The following is a 17,835-nucleotide window of genomic DNA, read 5'->3' as shown; positions in this document are numbered from 1 at the left end:
TGTGTGCATGTATATATTCACATTCAAAGGTCACAGTTGACCCTTGAATAATGTAGGGGTTAGCATTACTGATTCCCCCATGCAGCTGAAAATCCACATATAACTTTTGACTCTCCAGAAACCTAACTACTGGTAGCCGATTGTTGACTGGAAGCCTCACTGATTAACACATACTTTGTATTTTATATGCATTATATACTGTATTCTTACAATAAAGTAAATAAGAGAAAAGAAAATGTTATGAAAATCATAAGGAAGAGAATTTATATTTACTGTTTGTTAAGTGGAAGCGACTCATCATAAAGGTCTTTATCCTCATTGTCTTCACATTGAATAGGCTGAGGAGGAGGAGGAACGGGGACGATGGTCTTGTATCTCAGGAGTGGCAGAGGTAGAACAAAATCTCAGTATGAGTGGATTCACTCAGTCCAAGCCCATGTTGTCCAAAGGTAAACTGTACATGCACAAATGAAAACCGTAACACTCAATTAAAAAGAAGGCTTTTTCTTTGGAACACTGCGCCATATTGACCATATCTTTTTCATTTCAATGCTTTCAGTGAGATCATGTTAGTGTTTAAATTCAGCCCTGAAATACCAACTTCATAAACTTTTACATTTAAATGGAGACCAACATGAAGAGTATGTGTTTCTATAGTTTGTTCAAAATGTATGTTTATATGGCCCCTTTAATGGTAAGAAAAGTGCTGATAAAACAAAGTATATATCAGAATATACACTGAAAAAGAACTTCTTTTTGTGACTTTTTTTTTTTGTTTTGAGATGGAGTCTTGCTCTGTCACCCAGGCTGGAGTGCAGTGGTGCAATCTCGGCTCACTGCAAGCTCCACCTCCCAGGTTCACGCCATTCTCCTGCCTCAGCCTCCCAAGTAGCTGGGATTACAGGCACCCGCCACCACGCCTGGCCAATTTTTTGTATTTTTAGTAGAGAAGGGGTTTCACCGTGTTAGCCAGGATGGTCTCGATCACCTGACCTGGTGAACCGCCCGCCTCAACCTCCCAAAGTGCTGGGTTGATAGGCGTGAGCCACCACGCCCAGCCCTTTTGTGACTTTCTATCATGTTTTATTCCTGGTCCATCGTGGTGTGACACGCAGTTGTACTTTCATATTATCAGCACATTTATATTTTGCAACACACCTAGGAAATATAGAAATCATTGCCATCACTTGTGAAGTAATTCATATTAAGGCTGTGACTGACCTGAAGCTTTATACACTCTAGCCAAGTCTCTTTTAACCTTTAACAAGCAAATGTGGGGCCTTTTCGTGTTGGTATTTCAGATAAGTATCTTGCCCATGAAAAATATGCAATAACATATTATTATGTTTCAAGAATAATATATTTCAATACTGAAATAAAAGCGAATGTCTTTAGTTTGAGTCAAGCAAATTCAAAAATGCCAGGAAAATAATATAAAAGAACTGTGGAGCATGCAGGGAACTACTATAAAGTTTTCCCAGTGCTTACCCTAATACCATCTTGAATGGGAAAAGATCTCCAAAAAGTGAAATCATTTACTAAGGATCAAAAATGGCATGACAAGGAGAGCCCAGACCAGAACCCAGTTTTACTGAGTATGAGGCATTCTACTTCCCCATGCTCACTGTTCCATTCATTTTTTACTTCTCTTCTTGTGTGTTGTCACATGAAGCATCTTGAAGGCTCTGTTCACGTGTGTCTGAAGAGTTTAATTATCATGGCCAAAGGACCACCTCTATTTAATTTCATTTGTAAACACTCTATTGTAGAATCTTGAACTTTGCAATTTCTAATGTAGCTTTATCTGTGTAAAAACAACTTACTAATAGTGCAAATCCAATATTTTAATATTTAAAAGAAATCATAACGCATTTGAAAAACTCTGGCTTGTTTACTGAACTTATGGATGGATTTGCTTAGCTAGATGCTATGACCAATTCTTTCATTCAATTCAAGTGAGAAGTTGCAGTTTTGCCATAAATAGATCTCGGTAAAAATATCTTAGTGTCTCCATTGCAGGGCTGTACTATTTAGTTTTACTGAGTATGACAGAATTTCACATGAAAACTTTTTACTCCCTAAGTGGTCAATGGCATCACAGTCTGAAGAAAGGCTGTCTATGTCAAAAGAACAATTAATATAACCATTTAGAGAAAGTACCACTTTGAGTTTAATGCAATTTTATCATATTATTACATCTCTAGTTGTTAGATTGTATTGATTTGTGTTGAAATTAAAAGAATACCTTCAGAATACATTTCCTTCCAAGGAAAAGCTGTCACCTGGTCTAGAGAAAATGCATCATAGGATCATTAGCCCCGCAACTGAGCAAAGATCTGACAGAGCAAAATAGGCAGCGTGATAACATTAAACCTGTTTATTTGTGATTTTATAGCTTCCAACTGAAATAATGAGAATTTAATATTCAAGTTAGCCACTGTCTTTTGATTTAGGATGCTCCATAAAAATGGAACAGGTTCTGAAAAGATAAGACAAAGAAATTAAGAATAAGATGTGAGGTAATCAAAAGTTTCTCAATTAGGACAAAAAGCATTAAACATAAAATACAAATATTAACAAATTTTATCTGATATTAAGATAATCTATTTACATATAAACATTAATTGAAAGTGAAAAAACAAACCACATGTTGGGAGAAAATATTTTCAAAACCAAACTTTTACAAAATACCTGTATCCAAGTATGTAAAAAGCTCCCACAAATCAGTGCTAGAATATAACAAACCCACTTAAAAATGGATGAAATACATGAGCAGGTACTTTTAAAAAGAGAATATCTAAATGGCCAATACACATATAAAATGGTGGTCAGTATCATAACTCATCAGGCAAAAACTAAATTAAATCAATACTTGGATATTACTAAATGCCCACAAGAATAGTCAAAATTAAACAGTCTAAACATGACAAGCATTATCAAATATATGGAACAACTAGTATTTTCTTACACTGCTCATGAGACTATACATTTCTACATTGATGATGAGACTGTAAATTTAGAATACTATTGACAAGATCTTTTGAAGCTGGTGTTAAAAACTGGAAAGAAGATTATCTCTAGGGAATGATATTTGCCATAATGGAACAATGGAAACATTTTGGAGATTAGAGTGTGCTTGGTGTAGGTAGTGTATGCACATATGCAAAAATTCATCAAATTCATCACACACACACACACACACACCTTTTTCTTCTCAGGAAATACCATGCTAGTCCACTAAGTTGTTAAATGTTTATTAAGGTATAGGATATATAAAAAGATAATTTAAATCTAAGGGCTCTTTGAAATTCAATAAGATACCATTAACATTAGAAATGTTTTCAGAATCTCCAAAATGTAGGTATAATATTACAAGATAACAGGCAGAAGAAATAACTGAGGGTGCAAGTCCTCAGTTGACTCCAAGAATTTAGTCACATACAGCCACAGGTGACCCCAAATATTGTTAATTCAGCTGTGTCCTTAATTTCAACTTTGAGCTTTTAAGTTCTTTTTAACCTTATATGATCTCAAATACAGTGATCAGTTATTTTTAGTCTTATAAGTAATTTCCAAATGTTGTGCTTTCACAACTGAATTTGCATGCCTCTTTGCAATAATTACCTTGTAGTAACAACACAATACATAAATGCTGAAAGGATGAATAAATTCTAAAGTCTATGCCTCTCAAAGGCATGAGTAATTCTCTGGCTACATCTGAACAATAGGGATTTAAAGATGAAATGAAGGCTGGGTGAGGTGGCTCATGCCTCTAATCTCAGCACTTTGGGGGTTGAGGGAGGAGGGTCACTTGAGCCCAGTAGCTTGAGACCAGTCTGGGCAAAATAAAGAAGACAAAGAAATGAGCTCCAATAGCATCTGACTTTAGAGGAACATATAACCTTCATTTTATTTCATTTGTAATATGCAATATGTCTAGCTATGAAGAAATCTATTTAGGATCTGGTATGCCAAGACTTGAGATACAGCAATTTCTTCTCATTAAGTGGTGTGATAACTTTTAAGGGCCACTCCAATTCAGCAACAAAGCAAACTCAAACAATTTAACAATTGTGAGGGCCTCTCCTTGTGCCAGGGAAAAATGAATGACTTGTGTTAAGTAACTGATTTAAAACACACACACAGACACACACACAACAAACAAACAAACAAACAAACAAACAAAAAAAACAGGTACGCATGTGACTCATCACATGCTCTTATCAGGGTATATAAGCCTCCCTCTACACGTGCTGCCATTCACACTTAGGATCTTGCCTTGAGCAGCCAAACAACTCACCACTCCTGACGCCATGAGCTACTATGGCAGCTATTACAGAGGCCTGGGCTATGGCTGTGGAGGCTTTGGTGGCCTAGGCTATGGCTATGGCTGTGGATGTGGCAGCTTCCGCAGACTGGGCTATGGCTGTGGCTTTGGAGGCAACGGATATGGCTGCTGCCGCCCATCATGCTATGGAGGATATGGATTCTCTCAATTCTACTGAAATACTACCCTGAGGACACAATATCAGAGGTCATAAGAAGATCATTCAATTTAACCAAATATTGAGTCAAACGAGGGCACACTAGATCAATCCAAGATGAAAAGAAATAGCATCTAAGATGTTAGGAATATTTATTATGTTATAATTGCCTATATCGTGTCTACTGGCATCCACTACCTATACTTTCCTAACTGTGTAATTGCTTAGTTCCCTTTGCAATAAATTGTCTCAATTTGAAATGGCACACATGGCTTCTGTTTATTTATTTGTCTATTTGTTTAAATGCTGACTCTCAATTCCATTGCATATTTCTTTTCTTGATGCTTCCCAATAATCTTAAAATTCTGGTCTTATATACGTGTAACAATCACAGCTGAGTTTTGAAGATTAGTCTACTTTTCACAGTATATGCCTCTTTTTATTTAAGATTTTGATGAATCTTGAACCTCTTAATTTCTAGCATATCTAGATCTAAATAAAAGTTATTGGTAAATAATGATAAATTCAAATGGTATAAAAAATTAAGAAGCATTAGACTCAGACTTGTTTACTAAACATAAGAATAGGTTTATACAGCCAGCTAGTAAGACCCACACTTTCAGTGAGACTAGTCAGAGTACATAACACTCTCCATGGACTGGGTCAATTGATTCCATTTGAGGACTACACTACTTAGTTTGACAGAATATGATAATAGCTCTTCCATTTTCCTGATCGTTAGTGGCATTTTCTCACAATACAGGTAAAGGCCTTCTGTAGCTAGGAACAAGTATAATAATCAATTTAACTACTTAGAAAAAGCATTTGATACTTCTAGTACACTGTGGTATGATCAAATTATTAGACCTTGAATTTATTGATTTTATGGATCGCTGAAGGATTTAAAATAAATATTCCAGAATATCTTTACTTTCAGGGAATAGCTTTGCTTTTCTTAGGAAGAATACATTACAACAATACCATAAGCCCCAAAACAGATGCATATTTGGTAGACTTAAATAGGCAGTATCTGAAACCTGTTTATTTGTGATTATGTTGCTTTAGCCTGAGTTAGCAAAAGTGTAATATTCAAATCATCAACTGCCTTTAAAAAAATCACAAAAATAGAACAAGTTTTAAAGAAAACAGACAAAAGTTTTAAATAACAATGTGAGAGGTAGTCAAAATTTTTTAAATTAGGACCAAAAACATTAAACATAAAACAAAAAGATTTTAAAATGGGAGTTTACTATATTATTGCATTTTATTTATGTATAGACACCATTTTAAGATGAAAAAAATCTACATAGTGAATGAAAATATTTTTAATACATAAATCTGAAAAAAATCCTGTGCCCAAATATGTAAAGATCACCTGAGAATCAATAATAAAATATTACTAGCTCAATTAAAAGTGAACAAAATACTTCAACAGTTACTTCAAAAAAATCTAAATGGCCTATAAGCATATGTAAAGATGTTGAATATTATTATTAATCAAATAAAACCATATTAAAACAATAATCAGGTATCATTATGTATTCACAAAAATAGTCAATTTTTTAAAGAGTTTGCAAGTGATCAGTGTAAGTAAGGATGTGAAGCAACTGGAACTCTCATACGTCCCTGTTGGTACAGTAAATTTAACAACTGGTAAATGTAATAATAACTGCATCTTGAGATTGGTAGAATCTGTGGAAGCTAAATATATATTATATAATATATAACTGTTATTTATGATATATAATGTATAAAATAAGTATAGATATGATATAAATTAGCAATTCCTATCCCAGCTATAAGAAAGGTATAGGAAAGCCTAGGTCTAAAAATAAGGATCTTAGCCGGGTGTGGTGGCTCACTCCTATAATCCCAGCACTTTGGGAGGCTGAGGTGGGTGGATCACTTGAGGTAAGGAGTTTGAGACCAGCCTGGCCAACGTGGTGAAGCCCTGTTCTACTAAAAATACAAAATTATTTTGTATTTGGGCATGGTGATGCACGCCTGAAGTCCCAGCCACTCAGGAGGCAGAGGCAGGAGGATCGCTTGAACCTGGCAGACAGAGGTTGCAATGAGCCGAGATAGCGCCACTGCACTCCAGCCTGCATGATAGAGTGAGACTCCATCTCAAAAAAAAAAAAAAAGAAAGAAAGAAAGAAGAAAAGAATCTTTATAAAAAGGTACAAAACAGCTTTCTTTTCTTTTCTTTTCTTTTTTTTTTTTTTTTTTTTTTTTGAGATGGAGTCTTGCTCTGTCTCCCAGGCTGGAGTGCAATGGCGCGATTTCTGCTCACTCCAAGCTCCACCTCCCGGGTTCAAGCGATTCTCCTGCTTCAGCCTCCCGAGTAGCTGGGACTGCAGGCACCCTCCACCACTCCCGGCTAATGTTTTGTATTTTTAGTAGAGACGGGGTTTCACCGTGTTAGCCAGGATAGTCTCGATCTCCTGACCTCGTAATCCGCCCGCCTCGGCCTCCAAAAGTGCTGGGATTACAGGCGTGAGCCACCGCGCCTGGCCATCAGCTTTCTTTATTCACTCTAGCAATAAAAAACCAAACCAAACCAAAACTGAAACCACTAAACTCCTCAAATATAGGCCTACCAGAGCAGAATCATAAATCAATTGTGCTCTATTCATGTAGTAGACTACTTTTCAGAAATTAAAACAACAAAATTCACGTTACATACGACAGAGATCTACCTAATAGTGACACACAGAAGAATTGGGGATGGAAATGGGAAGTTTCAGTATACTACATGAGACCACCTAAGTGAAGTACAGAACAAGAAAGCCTTATGTAGGATGTTAATTGTTACTCTACAAGGAATAATATTGACTGGTAGAGTCAAGCGCCAGACTTCGGGAATTAGAGTGTGCTTGTTATAGGTGGTCTATAAATATAAGAAAAATATCACCAACTTGTATACTTAAGATTTAAGTATTTTTAAATATGCCTTAAACAACAGCAACAAAAAGCAAATGAAATGATAGGTTATTTGTTCCTCTAAAGAAAGAAAGCTATTTGAGCTAATTTCTCTTTTAAATTCTTATTGTTGGATACATTCATAGTATTGTTCATTTCTATGAGATGTAAGATTTTTACCTGTAAGAACTTTAGAATTCATTCATCTATTCAACACTTATATATTGAGTTTCTATTGCATGCTGGTCATTGAACTGCAGCCAGCAAATCTATCTGGAGAAATGCACAATTTGAAAATTGCTTATAAACTCATCAAAAGCTTAACAGTATATTCAAAGTAATAAAAATTCAACAAGAAATTATATATTTAAGCTTAAAGTTAAGGGCATATGTGGGTGGGGTTTGGGGTCAGCCTTGGGTCTAGGTGACTAAATTCTTAGAGTCGGCTGAGGTACTCTTTGTCTTTAATTATTATTTTCTTCATCCTGTCTTTTTATAGTATACATATTTTTAGGGGATTCCTAAGACATTCACAATGCTAACAGTCTCTTACTGAATTCCCCAGGGTCTTTGGCGATGGCATCTATTAACATCTAACACTTTAATAAATACCTAACATCTTAGTAAAGCTTAGTTAGCTATTTTCTTTTAGGAAAAAAAAGAAACAATAGGTAAAGGTAACATAAAGGCAAAAATATCTGAAAAATCGAAGATTTTATTTATATATATATATGAATTTAAGTAAGTATTAAATGAAAATGGATGGGAGGCAAAAAGAATTGCATATATTTCACCATCTCACCTAGTCCCAGACCCTAATGGGAACTGAAAGAATATATTGAAAAGAGGAGGCCGGGCACTGTGGCTCACGCCTGTAATCCCAGCACTGTGGGAGGCCGAGACGGGTGGATCACGAGGTCAGGAGATCGAGACCATCCGGGCTAACTCGGTGAAACCCCGTCTCTACTAAAAATACAAAAAAAATTAGCCGGGCGTGGTGGCGGGTGCCTGTAGTCCCAGCTAATCCGGAGGCTGAGGCCAGAGAATGGCGTGAACCTGGGTGGTGGAGCTTGCAGTGAGCCGAGACAGCGCCACTGCACTCCAGCCTGGGCGAAAGAGTGAGATTCTGTCTCAGAAAAAAAAAAGAAAAGAAAAGAAAAGAAAAGACGATAATTGTGTGGATCAGGAAAAAGGAATGAATGGGAGGAGGGCAATACAATCTGTATTTTTGGTAGCACCTTGGATGTCTAATATGCCAGTAAGGGAGTCGGGATGTGAAAACAATTTTGAACAGTTTGTAAAGCTGCTTAGGAAATAGATTTTTGATTACTGTGATTTGACTTTAATGTTTGAGCAATATACTGTTGTGTTGTTAAATCAAAATGGTTTTTACTTTTTAAACGAGTAAAACCAAAAAAAGAGAATATTGGTTATGATGGCCAATGTTCTAGAGTAATAGAAGAATGATGGCTTTATTTTAACTTTTTTAACCCCATGAAGTTCTTTACTGTTAGGCATAGCAGGTGAGCAGATGGCTCCAGTCTTTCAAATGTTTGCTTCTCTTTAAAAAGGGACCTCACCTGAGGTAATAGATACCTCTGGAAGAATATAATAAATTTCAGAGCATTGGATTTAACCAGAGTCTGTTATTTAATCATAAATGAAGTAAAACAATTCAAGGAAAGCCAGAGATGAAGCAATATTTAATTTCAAAACATAGCATTACCAACTATGTAATGCAATATGCCTACGAAGAAGTCTATTTAAGGTCTGGTATGCACAGACTTTGAAGCTACAGCAATTTCTTCTCATAAAAGTGATGCAATATGTTAAAGGGACAGCATGAGAAGACAGCAATGCAAGCTCAAACACTTTAATGAGTTTGAGGGCCTCTTCAGATGTCAGGATTGGGTCAGGTAAGTGTAACATACACAACTACACTAAAATAGGCAGCAAGTGTTTTGTTACGTGATGTGTCAGGGTATATAAGCATGCCTGCACAGATGTCAGCATTCACACTCAGGACCTTGCCTTGAGCAGCAAACCAAACTCACTACCCCTGACACTATGAGCTACTACGGCAGCTACTACGGAGGCCTGGGCTATGGCTGTGGAGGCTTCGGTGGCCTGGGCTATGGCTATGGCTGTGGTTGTGGCAGCTTCCGCAGACTGGGTTCTGGCTGTGGCTATGGAGGCTACGGATATGGCTCTGGCTTCGGAGGCTATGGATATGGCTCTGGCTTCGGAGGCTATGGATATGGCTGCTACCGCCCATCATACTATGGAGGATATGGATTCTCTGGATTCTATTAAACTACTGCCCAGCAACACAATGTGTGAAGTTATAAGAGGACTTTCCCAGAGCTGACTTCAATCATTGGACAACAAAGATCATGCTGGAGCTATTTGCACAAAAGAATTTAACATCTCAGAATTTCAGGCAATTTTTTTTCTCTGTATACCCACATCTCTTTCATAATCCTAGTATTCTCTACTTTTGCTTTTAAAGCTGATTGAATTATCTGTTTATCTTCCAATAAAACATTCTATTTTCAAACACAATATGGTTCTGTTTTGTTCATGAAACTCAATTATACGTAAGTGATGATGTCAATGAGAGAAGCTATCTCCTTGGTGGAGAATCTATGTTTTTTCATATACCTCATAAACATGCATGCAGATAGATAAATACATCGATAGCTCCAAAGAAGAATAATTCTAGATTGAAATGAAAAGAACTGCAAAATGGTTAGTAATCTGATATTTTTCAACATTTTGCTTTTATTTAGATAGTATTCAGATTTAAGTCAACAACAAAAAGGAATACCTACTTAACATGTCTTTATATTTATATATCAAGCATATATGTTTTATTTAATTCAGATCACATTTGTCAACTCACTCTGAATGTGTAATGAATTCTTCTATCCATTCAAAATGTCTTTCTTTTTATTGTAAGAGCAAGCAAATGGTGACAGTTCAAACGATATTTCTAGGTTAATTATGAAAGTATATTTTCTTTCCAAGAATTATTGTATTTGGTATAACCTCACCCTATCATACTCTTCTGTCCATTAATTTATTCGACATTTTCATTGAACAACTGATGTACGTAACTATTAAATTAGTATAGAATTTTTTTCATATTGGATTGACATATTTAACTCAAAATATTTAGATAATTTTTTCAGCTAGATTTTCTATTATCTTACTTGGTCTTCATGGTATGATATGGCAAAGTCATGGCATGATATAGCAAAGTTATCATTTGGCCAGTAGAAAACTTTATTTTCATTATTTCACACATCAACACAGGATCTGAGTTTCACAATTAACTCATGATCTTCCTGGAAAAATATCCCCAAAATAGCATAACAGAGAAATAATTGTGCAAGTCATTAGTCCACTGAGTTAAGAGAAAAAAATTGAAAAATAAACATTTCTCAGTTTCCAAAGTTAATCGCTATCCAAAAGATACTATAATTGTTCTACTTTTTAATTAGGAAAAAAAGCAGAAGTATTTGATTGTTTTGGTTCATATCTTTCACAGCATTATATGATCATATATGTGCATGTATATATATGTTAAATGACACTTTTAGTCAGTTGAAACTACACAATATTTTGCCTCATAATAATGTTTCTGTGTGTTTATAGTCCCCACTGTGTTACAAATCCTCAGTATAATATTATATTACATTTAAATATATAGGAATATATATTTAAATATTACATTTAAATATATAGGAGTATATATTTAAATATTACATAAATTGATATATTAAATATCAATAAATATTTTTATATTTATATGTATTATGAATAATAAATATTATTTTATTTATATTTCAATATGATTATTGATAATTTGTTATTTATATTTACTAATATATAGAAGTATATGTTTAAATATTAATGAAATATTAATTTATTTATTATATATTATATATAAAATATATAATACATACATATATAGTATATATTGTATATAATTTATATAAATATCATTTTATATATTTCTATATGTCTTATATCAATATCATTATGTATACATATTTGTCTCTCTCTCTCTCTATATATATATATATCTATACACACATATATATATACATATGAAGATAAATTTCAGTGAAACCTCATCCTTTCAAGAAATGGCCAAAACAATATTGTTTTTCTAAAACAGAATTTCGGGCAATGATATGTGCCTACAGATGTTTTGTATAAGCTCGCCAAATGTAACAAAATGAGGACAAAAATTAAATCACACAAGGAGCAGAAAGAGGCATTACAATTCTGCAACGCTGTATTCCAATTTTGGAGGCACAGAAATTCAGAATATGTTATTTTTGTCATAATTGGTGCCAAGACTAGGATCAGAATCATGCCATCCTGAGTCCCAGGTTTTAGACTATACTTTGCAGACTCACTTTTTATGCATTTTCTTCTTGATTGTTGTCAGATAACCATTCTGAAAGTTCTGGTCATAGTTGTAAGAAAAGCTAAATTATCTCAACTGCTTTTATGAAGGTTGGCCCTTTTTCTTACATTAACATTGATGTTTCATTTTTATTGTTCTGATACAGAGAATTAAACCAATCAAATTTTAGTTTATCTACTTCTGATTGTAACTAACCAATGAGCAATGTTAAAATCAGACACTAAGTTAAAAAACAAAACAAAGCGCCATGACCTCTTCTTTGAGTCAATGCTCTCAGGGCATTCTGTGTACTACAACAACGGGCTGAACAGGGGAAATACAGCTAAGTAACTCTATGGGAGGTCAGCAATATTGTCTGACCCAGTAGAATAGGATTTCACTAGAAGCATTTTCTTCTCATTTGGATAATGACCCAGGGATAGTTTCCATGGGGCTGAAAAGCAGTAATCAATATAATTATTACTGCTATCGTTATTACTATAATCAATATTATAATTTCATGCTGTTTAAGGTTGTATTGAATAATTTCTGAGATGATAGAAAATTTATAACAAAAATTTCCTTACTTCCAGGAAAAATGTGAGAACATTTTTCACTCTTCCACCTATCAACATGAGTAGAAAATAGGGTCATGAGCTAACAGTTCTTAAAAAGCAATAATGATCCAAATCTACTTTTGATCCAATAAATGGATAGAAAAAGAATAACCCCTCAAAGGAAATTTCATTGAGACTTTTTTCACTTGCATATACAGAAAATAAATCAGATTTTTTACATATTCTTCAAATTTTTTTTCTAGTTTACATGGCTAGTGGACAAAATAAGCTACGCGTGTCATAGTCATATGTTTTATTCTTTGAAAATACATTTAGTGTTTATTGTACTATTGAAGTTTCGCATTTGTGTCTCATATTATTTCCATATAGAGACAGTTTTATGTATCAAAAACAAACAAAATAGCCTTTAATCATGGTCACATGCTCTGACAGAGCTACACAAGAAAATGTGAAATTCTTAATGCTATGTAATTTATTCATAATTCTAAGTGTTTCATTAGAAATGTATATATGAATTGTATCACGACTGATTTTCTGAAATGGAGAATAAAAATGGAATGAAATTGGGTTACAGTAACACAGACATCAAAGAGGAAGGCTAGTGTTAGGTTAAATGCTACTCTGACAGCAGGAATCTTGTTGGAACTTGCGTTCAGCCTTACAACATCTCCCAGAATAGCCAGTAAGTTGCTCATGTTATGCTATTCATGGCCCTTGCATTGATGTCAAAGTCATATGCTTCATTCAAATAATATTTTTGAATGCCAACTAAATATGAGACTTTGTTTTGACACTCAGCAGGTCAGAGAAACACCGCATTGTTAAAAAAAAAAAAGTGTGACTTGAACAGAAAGTCATTATGTTTAGGGAAATAAACAGGCACAGAAAGAGAGGTATCACATGTTCTCACTCATAAGTGGGAGATAAAAAAGTTAATCTTATGAATGTAGAGAAAAGAGTGATAGATATCAGATGCTGGGATGGGTGTGTAGGTGCAGGAGAGATAAAAGTTGGATGAAAGGTATAAGTTCTATTGTAGAGTGACTATAGTTAACAACAATATACTGTATATTTCAAAGTAGCTGGAAGAGAGAGCTTGATTTATTCCCAACATAAAGAAATGATAAATATTTAAAGTGGTGGATATTTCAGTTACTCTACCTTGAACATTATACATTCTATGCATGCAATTAAATATCACATGTATCTAAAGTATGTAAAATATGTATCAATAAAAAATTTAAATAAAATAAAAATTTTTAAATGTGTCATTCAGTTACTCATAAATCTCAAAAAAATCTTAGTAGTATGATTATAGTCATATAAAACTGATACCTTTCTGGAGTTCCAAGTTTCAAGATATAGGTACATCTGGATGAGGCTTAATCAGGTATGAGGTAAGCCTTGGGCATTTCTAACTCTATGGGCTGAGCTGAGGGACTCTCTGGTCAACTCTCCCTAAAGAGCTACCCCTTCTTTTCTATATTTTTCACAATTGTCCCTTACATTTAGAGAATTTCATGTTAATCTAAGTTGCACAAATATTTTTTTAAATTTCAGATAATTTGAAGAGTTGAAAAATGTTTTAAACAAGAAACACCACAATCAATATCTTAGAAGATCTAGTTGATTTCTCAGGAAAAGCTAACTAGAAAGCGGTTAAAACAAAGCACAACAAAAAACAAGGGCACAGAATAGGCAAAGACAAGGGCAAATATTGACTATGGAGATCTAAATGGAAAGAATGAATGTTGATTTGAGTAAATAGGTTGTAGCCAGAACATTTTGCCTACTTCAAACTTTCACCTGGTTATAGTAATGAATTGTGGAGGAAAGGAAGTTGGGTGAAGTTTGAAGTGAGATCAGCAAAAGATGCAAGAGGGATGAATTAATGACAAAATGTAGAGAAAGAGAAACAATTCTGTATGAAGGCAGATTATAATCTTCATTTTTTGGTAACAGTGAGGTTAGAACATATAATGGAGAAGGGACTTGAGATATAAATAGAAAACTCTGGAAAGACCAGATGAGATGGGCTTTTGATCCCTGTAAGAGTCTCTCCACTTATGACTACAATTGTGCTGTGTTCTTAAAACAAAACAAATATTTTGCATGCTGTTGTGCAAAGCCCAAAATAAATATAACAATTGTGCATGATCAAAGTTTTAAAAGTCTACAAATTAGGTGACATTTGTTTCTTTCAGGTACATACACAGGTGAATCAAATCTTTCTTGCTTCTCACTCTACAAAATATGTGTGCTTTATGAAGAAACTGATGAAAGTAAGAGTCTTGACCTTGGCTATTTCTTGAAATTTTGTGGAATCAATTATAACCACGTCCAAAAATGCTTGTGATGAGAATATATTTGAATAGAAATTCAAGAATTTTTAATGTGACTGATGTTAAGTGACTGGTAATAAAGAATTCTATTTAAGGTTTGGTATGTTTTAGACTGAAGAAGCAGCAATCCCTTCTAATAAAATTAAAGCAGCAAGCTCAGGGACAACCTAACTAGGTAGCCAAACAAGCTCAGGCATTCTTACTGAGTGTTGTCAGGGGACAATAGATTAACGAGCTGCCTCAGGCAAGTATAATTCATGGAATGACACAAAAAGAGGGACACATGCTTGTCACATGCTCTGACCAGGGTATATAAACCTCCTACACATGCTGGCATTCACACTCAGGATCTTGCCTGAACAACAAACCAACTCACCACTCCTGACACCATGAGTCACTACGGCCCCTACTACGGAGGCCTGGGCTACAGCTGTGGAGGCTTCGGTGGCCTGGGCTATGGCTATGGCTGTGGATGTGGCAGCTTCCGCAGACGGGGTTCTGGCTGTGGCTATAGAGGCTACGGATATGGCTCTGGCTTTGGAAGCTACGGATATGGCTCTGGCTTTGGAGGCTACGGATATGGCTCTGGCTTTGGAGGCTATGGATATGGCTGCTGCCGCCCATCGTACTATGGAGGATACGGAATCTCTGGCTTTTATTAAATGAATTGCTGAAATTGGAAGCAGAGGAGAAACCTCCAAATGTGTTTGGTCCTGTCCCGTGCTTTCATTCCAAAAATCCATTCTATTGCCTTCAGCATCAATGGAGAGATATTTAGCTATGTTAAATCTTTAAAATAGATTTAAGCTGCTTCTGTGAATATTTGTTGTCTTTTTACTTTCGGAATCCGTCACCTGAAATCATATTCATGTATAACTACTCTAGTTTGTTCTTCTAAATTTGCTTTATTTTTCTTACCACCATTACTGTGATGTTATCTTTCTATCAAGATCCTAGCAAAAACTTGTATTTTGCTTTTATCTAATAAATGAAGCAAAGTATAAATATTTTAGTTCTTGTCAATGTTTCCATTATCATATTTAACGTTTTATTTTGCAACTACTATAAAAAGTTTACTTATGAGGCAGTGAGATCTGTGGCTTCATGGTGGAATATGATGAAAATGTTTCTAGTTTACTGTGTTAACGGAAGTTTGAGAACAAATAAGATATCATATTAACAAGAGATAAAAATAACTTGCCTGTCTATTTACTTAGGATGTCAGCCCCTCTCAAGTGTCCCTCAAGTGTTCCTGGAATCACTAAGGACAGTGTCATTCTCATATTCTGCTGTGCAACGTTGGTTGCTGTTAGCTGAACGTCTTCTTGGTACCCCTGTTCTGGCCAGGCATGTGTTTGCTTTTTGTTCACCCTTCAGTTGAGGTTGCGGCAAGGAGATTGGGAAGTTTCACTCATTTCCTCCTCAGAACTACATTCTATGTTTAGCATCTCCCTGAAGGCCATTGTCCGATATTTGACTGAGGCAACTCCCACTGAAATGCGGCACTGAAACCCAGTGGCACAATGTTGTACAAAAAATTGGAGGTAGTTTGCAAATGTATTCTCCAATTCCATGGGTTGTCTCTTCACTTTGTTGATTGTTTCATTTGCTGTGCAGAAGCTTTTTAACTTTATGTGATCCCATTTGTCCATTTTTGCCTTGACCGCCTGTGCTTACTGGGTATTACTCAAGAAATTTTTGCCCAGACCAACATCCTGGGAGTTTCTTGTGTTAAGTGAAATAAACCAGGCACAGGAGGACAAATGTCATATGTTCTCACTTATTTGTGGGATCTAAAAATCAAAGCAATGGAACTCATGGAGGTAGAGAATAGAAGGACAGTTACTAAAGTCTGGGAAGGGTATTTGGGGAGGGGACTGGGGCTGGTTAATAGGTGCAAAAAAATAGAAAGAATAAATAATGACTTAGTATTTGATAACACAACTAGGGGACTATAGTCAATAATAATTCAATTGTACATTTTAAAATAACTTGGAGAGTAAAATTGGATTGTTTGTAACACAAAGGATAAATGCTTGAGGACAGGGCTACCCCATTTCCCATGATGTGATTATTACACTTTGAAAGCCTCTACCAAAATATCTCATGTAACTCATAAATATATGTACCTACTATGTCCCCACAAAAGTAAAAAAATTAAAAAAAATTAAAAGAAAGAAAAATTGGGATAAGCTGGAGGGATGCTTTCTGATTTTTTTGTTGCACCGTATTAGAGGCTCTTAACAGTCTATATGGCTTGTCGTGAATGGGTGATGACACAAAGTCACATGAGAATAATATACAGGAGGCTTTACTGATAAGAGCCCTTCTTGGCTGTCAACTCTGGCTTCATTTCTCAGTCAAGTTCAAGGAGCCTGGCTCTCTTTTCTCTAGGAATTTATTCTCACCCAAAAAATTCTTCCGTTCCTTTCAGGCTTGTTTTACAAGTTCACCACCCGTGGCCAGGCATCTTGGAACACCAACAGTAAACACAGATAGAACCGTCCTCCGCGATGTTTCTCAGTCAACTTTCAAAGTAGCGAGAGAAGCCTGTTTCACCAGTTTGTCTGACATGACTAGGCATGTCTGAATCCACTTAAATTCAAATTTGGACCCCTACTACTTATCTTAGAAAATCTTCTTATCCTTTTGTAAATCTAAAAGAGGAACACTATTTATAAATAATTTCTCATAGAAAAAGTGTTACCTTTTTGTCTATACTATAGTTTTGATTTCAAATTAAGAAACTAAACAATGGAAGCAAAAAAATGGAGAGAAGAAAAGAAAGAAGCAAGAAAGAAGTCAAAAAAGAAAGAGAGAGAAAAATTCATAGGTTAAGGGCCCAATCACATTTAGAATGCATTCCATGTTTTATTTTATTTTATTTTTTAATTGACACAATAATGGTATGTATTTATGGGGCACAGAGTGAAACTTTGATATATATAATGTAATCAGATCAGGATAATGAGCATGGATAATTGATCTTTTGTGAAGCTGAAATGAGAACCAGATATAATACCTGTCCAAGTGCTGTTAAACTGAAAGACGTGATTCAAAGACCCTTCAGCAGATACCCTTGGCAAATGCTT

The 17,835-nt window shown here is 35.0% G+C and overlaps 3 protein-coding genes across 3 annotated transcripts; all 3 read left to right on the top strand.

Annotated features, from left to right (window-relative positions):
• The first annotated feature begins 3,491 nt into the window (after window positions 1-3,491).
• LOC106634213 (keratin-associated protein 19-4) lies at window positions 3,492-4,505 on the top strand. The gene has a single exon (XM_014343136.4). The coding sequence runs from the start codon at window positions 4,314-4,316 to the stop codon at window positions 4,503-4,505; it is 192 nt and encodes a 63-aa protein (XP_014198622.1). The 5' UTR covers window positions 3,492-4,313.
• A 4,655-nt stretch (window positions 4,506-9,160) lies between these two features.
• On the top strand, window positions 9,161-9,968 carry LOC100991027 (keratin-associated protein 19-3). Its single transcript, XM_003813206.5, has one exon. The coding sequence runs from the start codon at window positions 9,474-9,476 to the stop codon at window positions 9,717-9,719; it is 246 nt and encodes an 81-aa protein (XP_003813254.1). The 5' UTR covers window positions 9,161-9,473; the 3' UTR covers window positions 9,720-9,968.
• Window positions 9,969-13,623: 3,655 nt separating this feature from the next.
• Window positions 13,624-15,748, top strand: LOC103785199 (keratin-associated protein 19-1). The gene has a single exon (XM_034948022.4). It carries the CDS (start codon window positions 15,133-15,135, stop codon window positions 15,403-15,405), a length of 273 nt encoding a protein of 90 aa, XP_034803913.3. The 5' UTR covers window positions 13,624-15,132; the 3' UTR covers window positions 15,406-15,748.
• Window positions 15,749-17,835: the final 2,087 nt, after the last annotated feature.

Source organism: Pan paniscus, chromosome 22 (genome assembly GCF_029289425.2).
Source record: "Pan paniscus chromosome 22, NHGRI_mPanPan1-v2.0_pri, whole genome shotgun sequence".
NCBI classification, from domain to species: Eukaryota; Metazoa; Chordata; class Mammalia; order Primates; family Hominidae; genus Pan; species Pan paniscus.
The sequence above is the reverse complement of the archived record's forward strand: the minus strand, read 5'-3'. Positions and strand labels throughout refer to the sequence as shown.

Excerpts from the sequence above, each read along its gene's own strand:
- LOC106634213 (XM_014343136.4), top strand. The coding sequence starts at position 4,314 with ATGAGCTACTATGGCAGCTATTACAGAGGCCTGGGCTATGGCTGTGGA.
- LOC100991027 (XM_003813206.5), top strand. The coding sequence starts at position 9,474 with ATGAGCTACTACGGCAGCTACTACGGAGGCCTGGGCTATGGCTGTGGA.
- LOC103785199 (XM_034948022.4), top strand. The coding sequence starts at position 15,133 with ATGAGTCACTACGGCCCCTACTACGGAGGCCTGGGCTACAGCTGTGGA.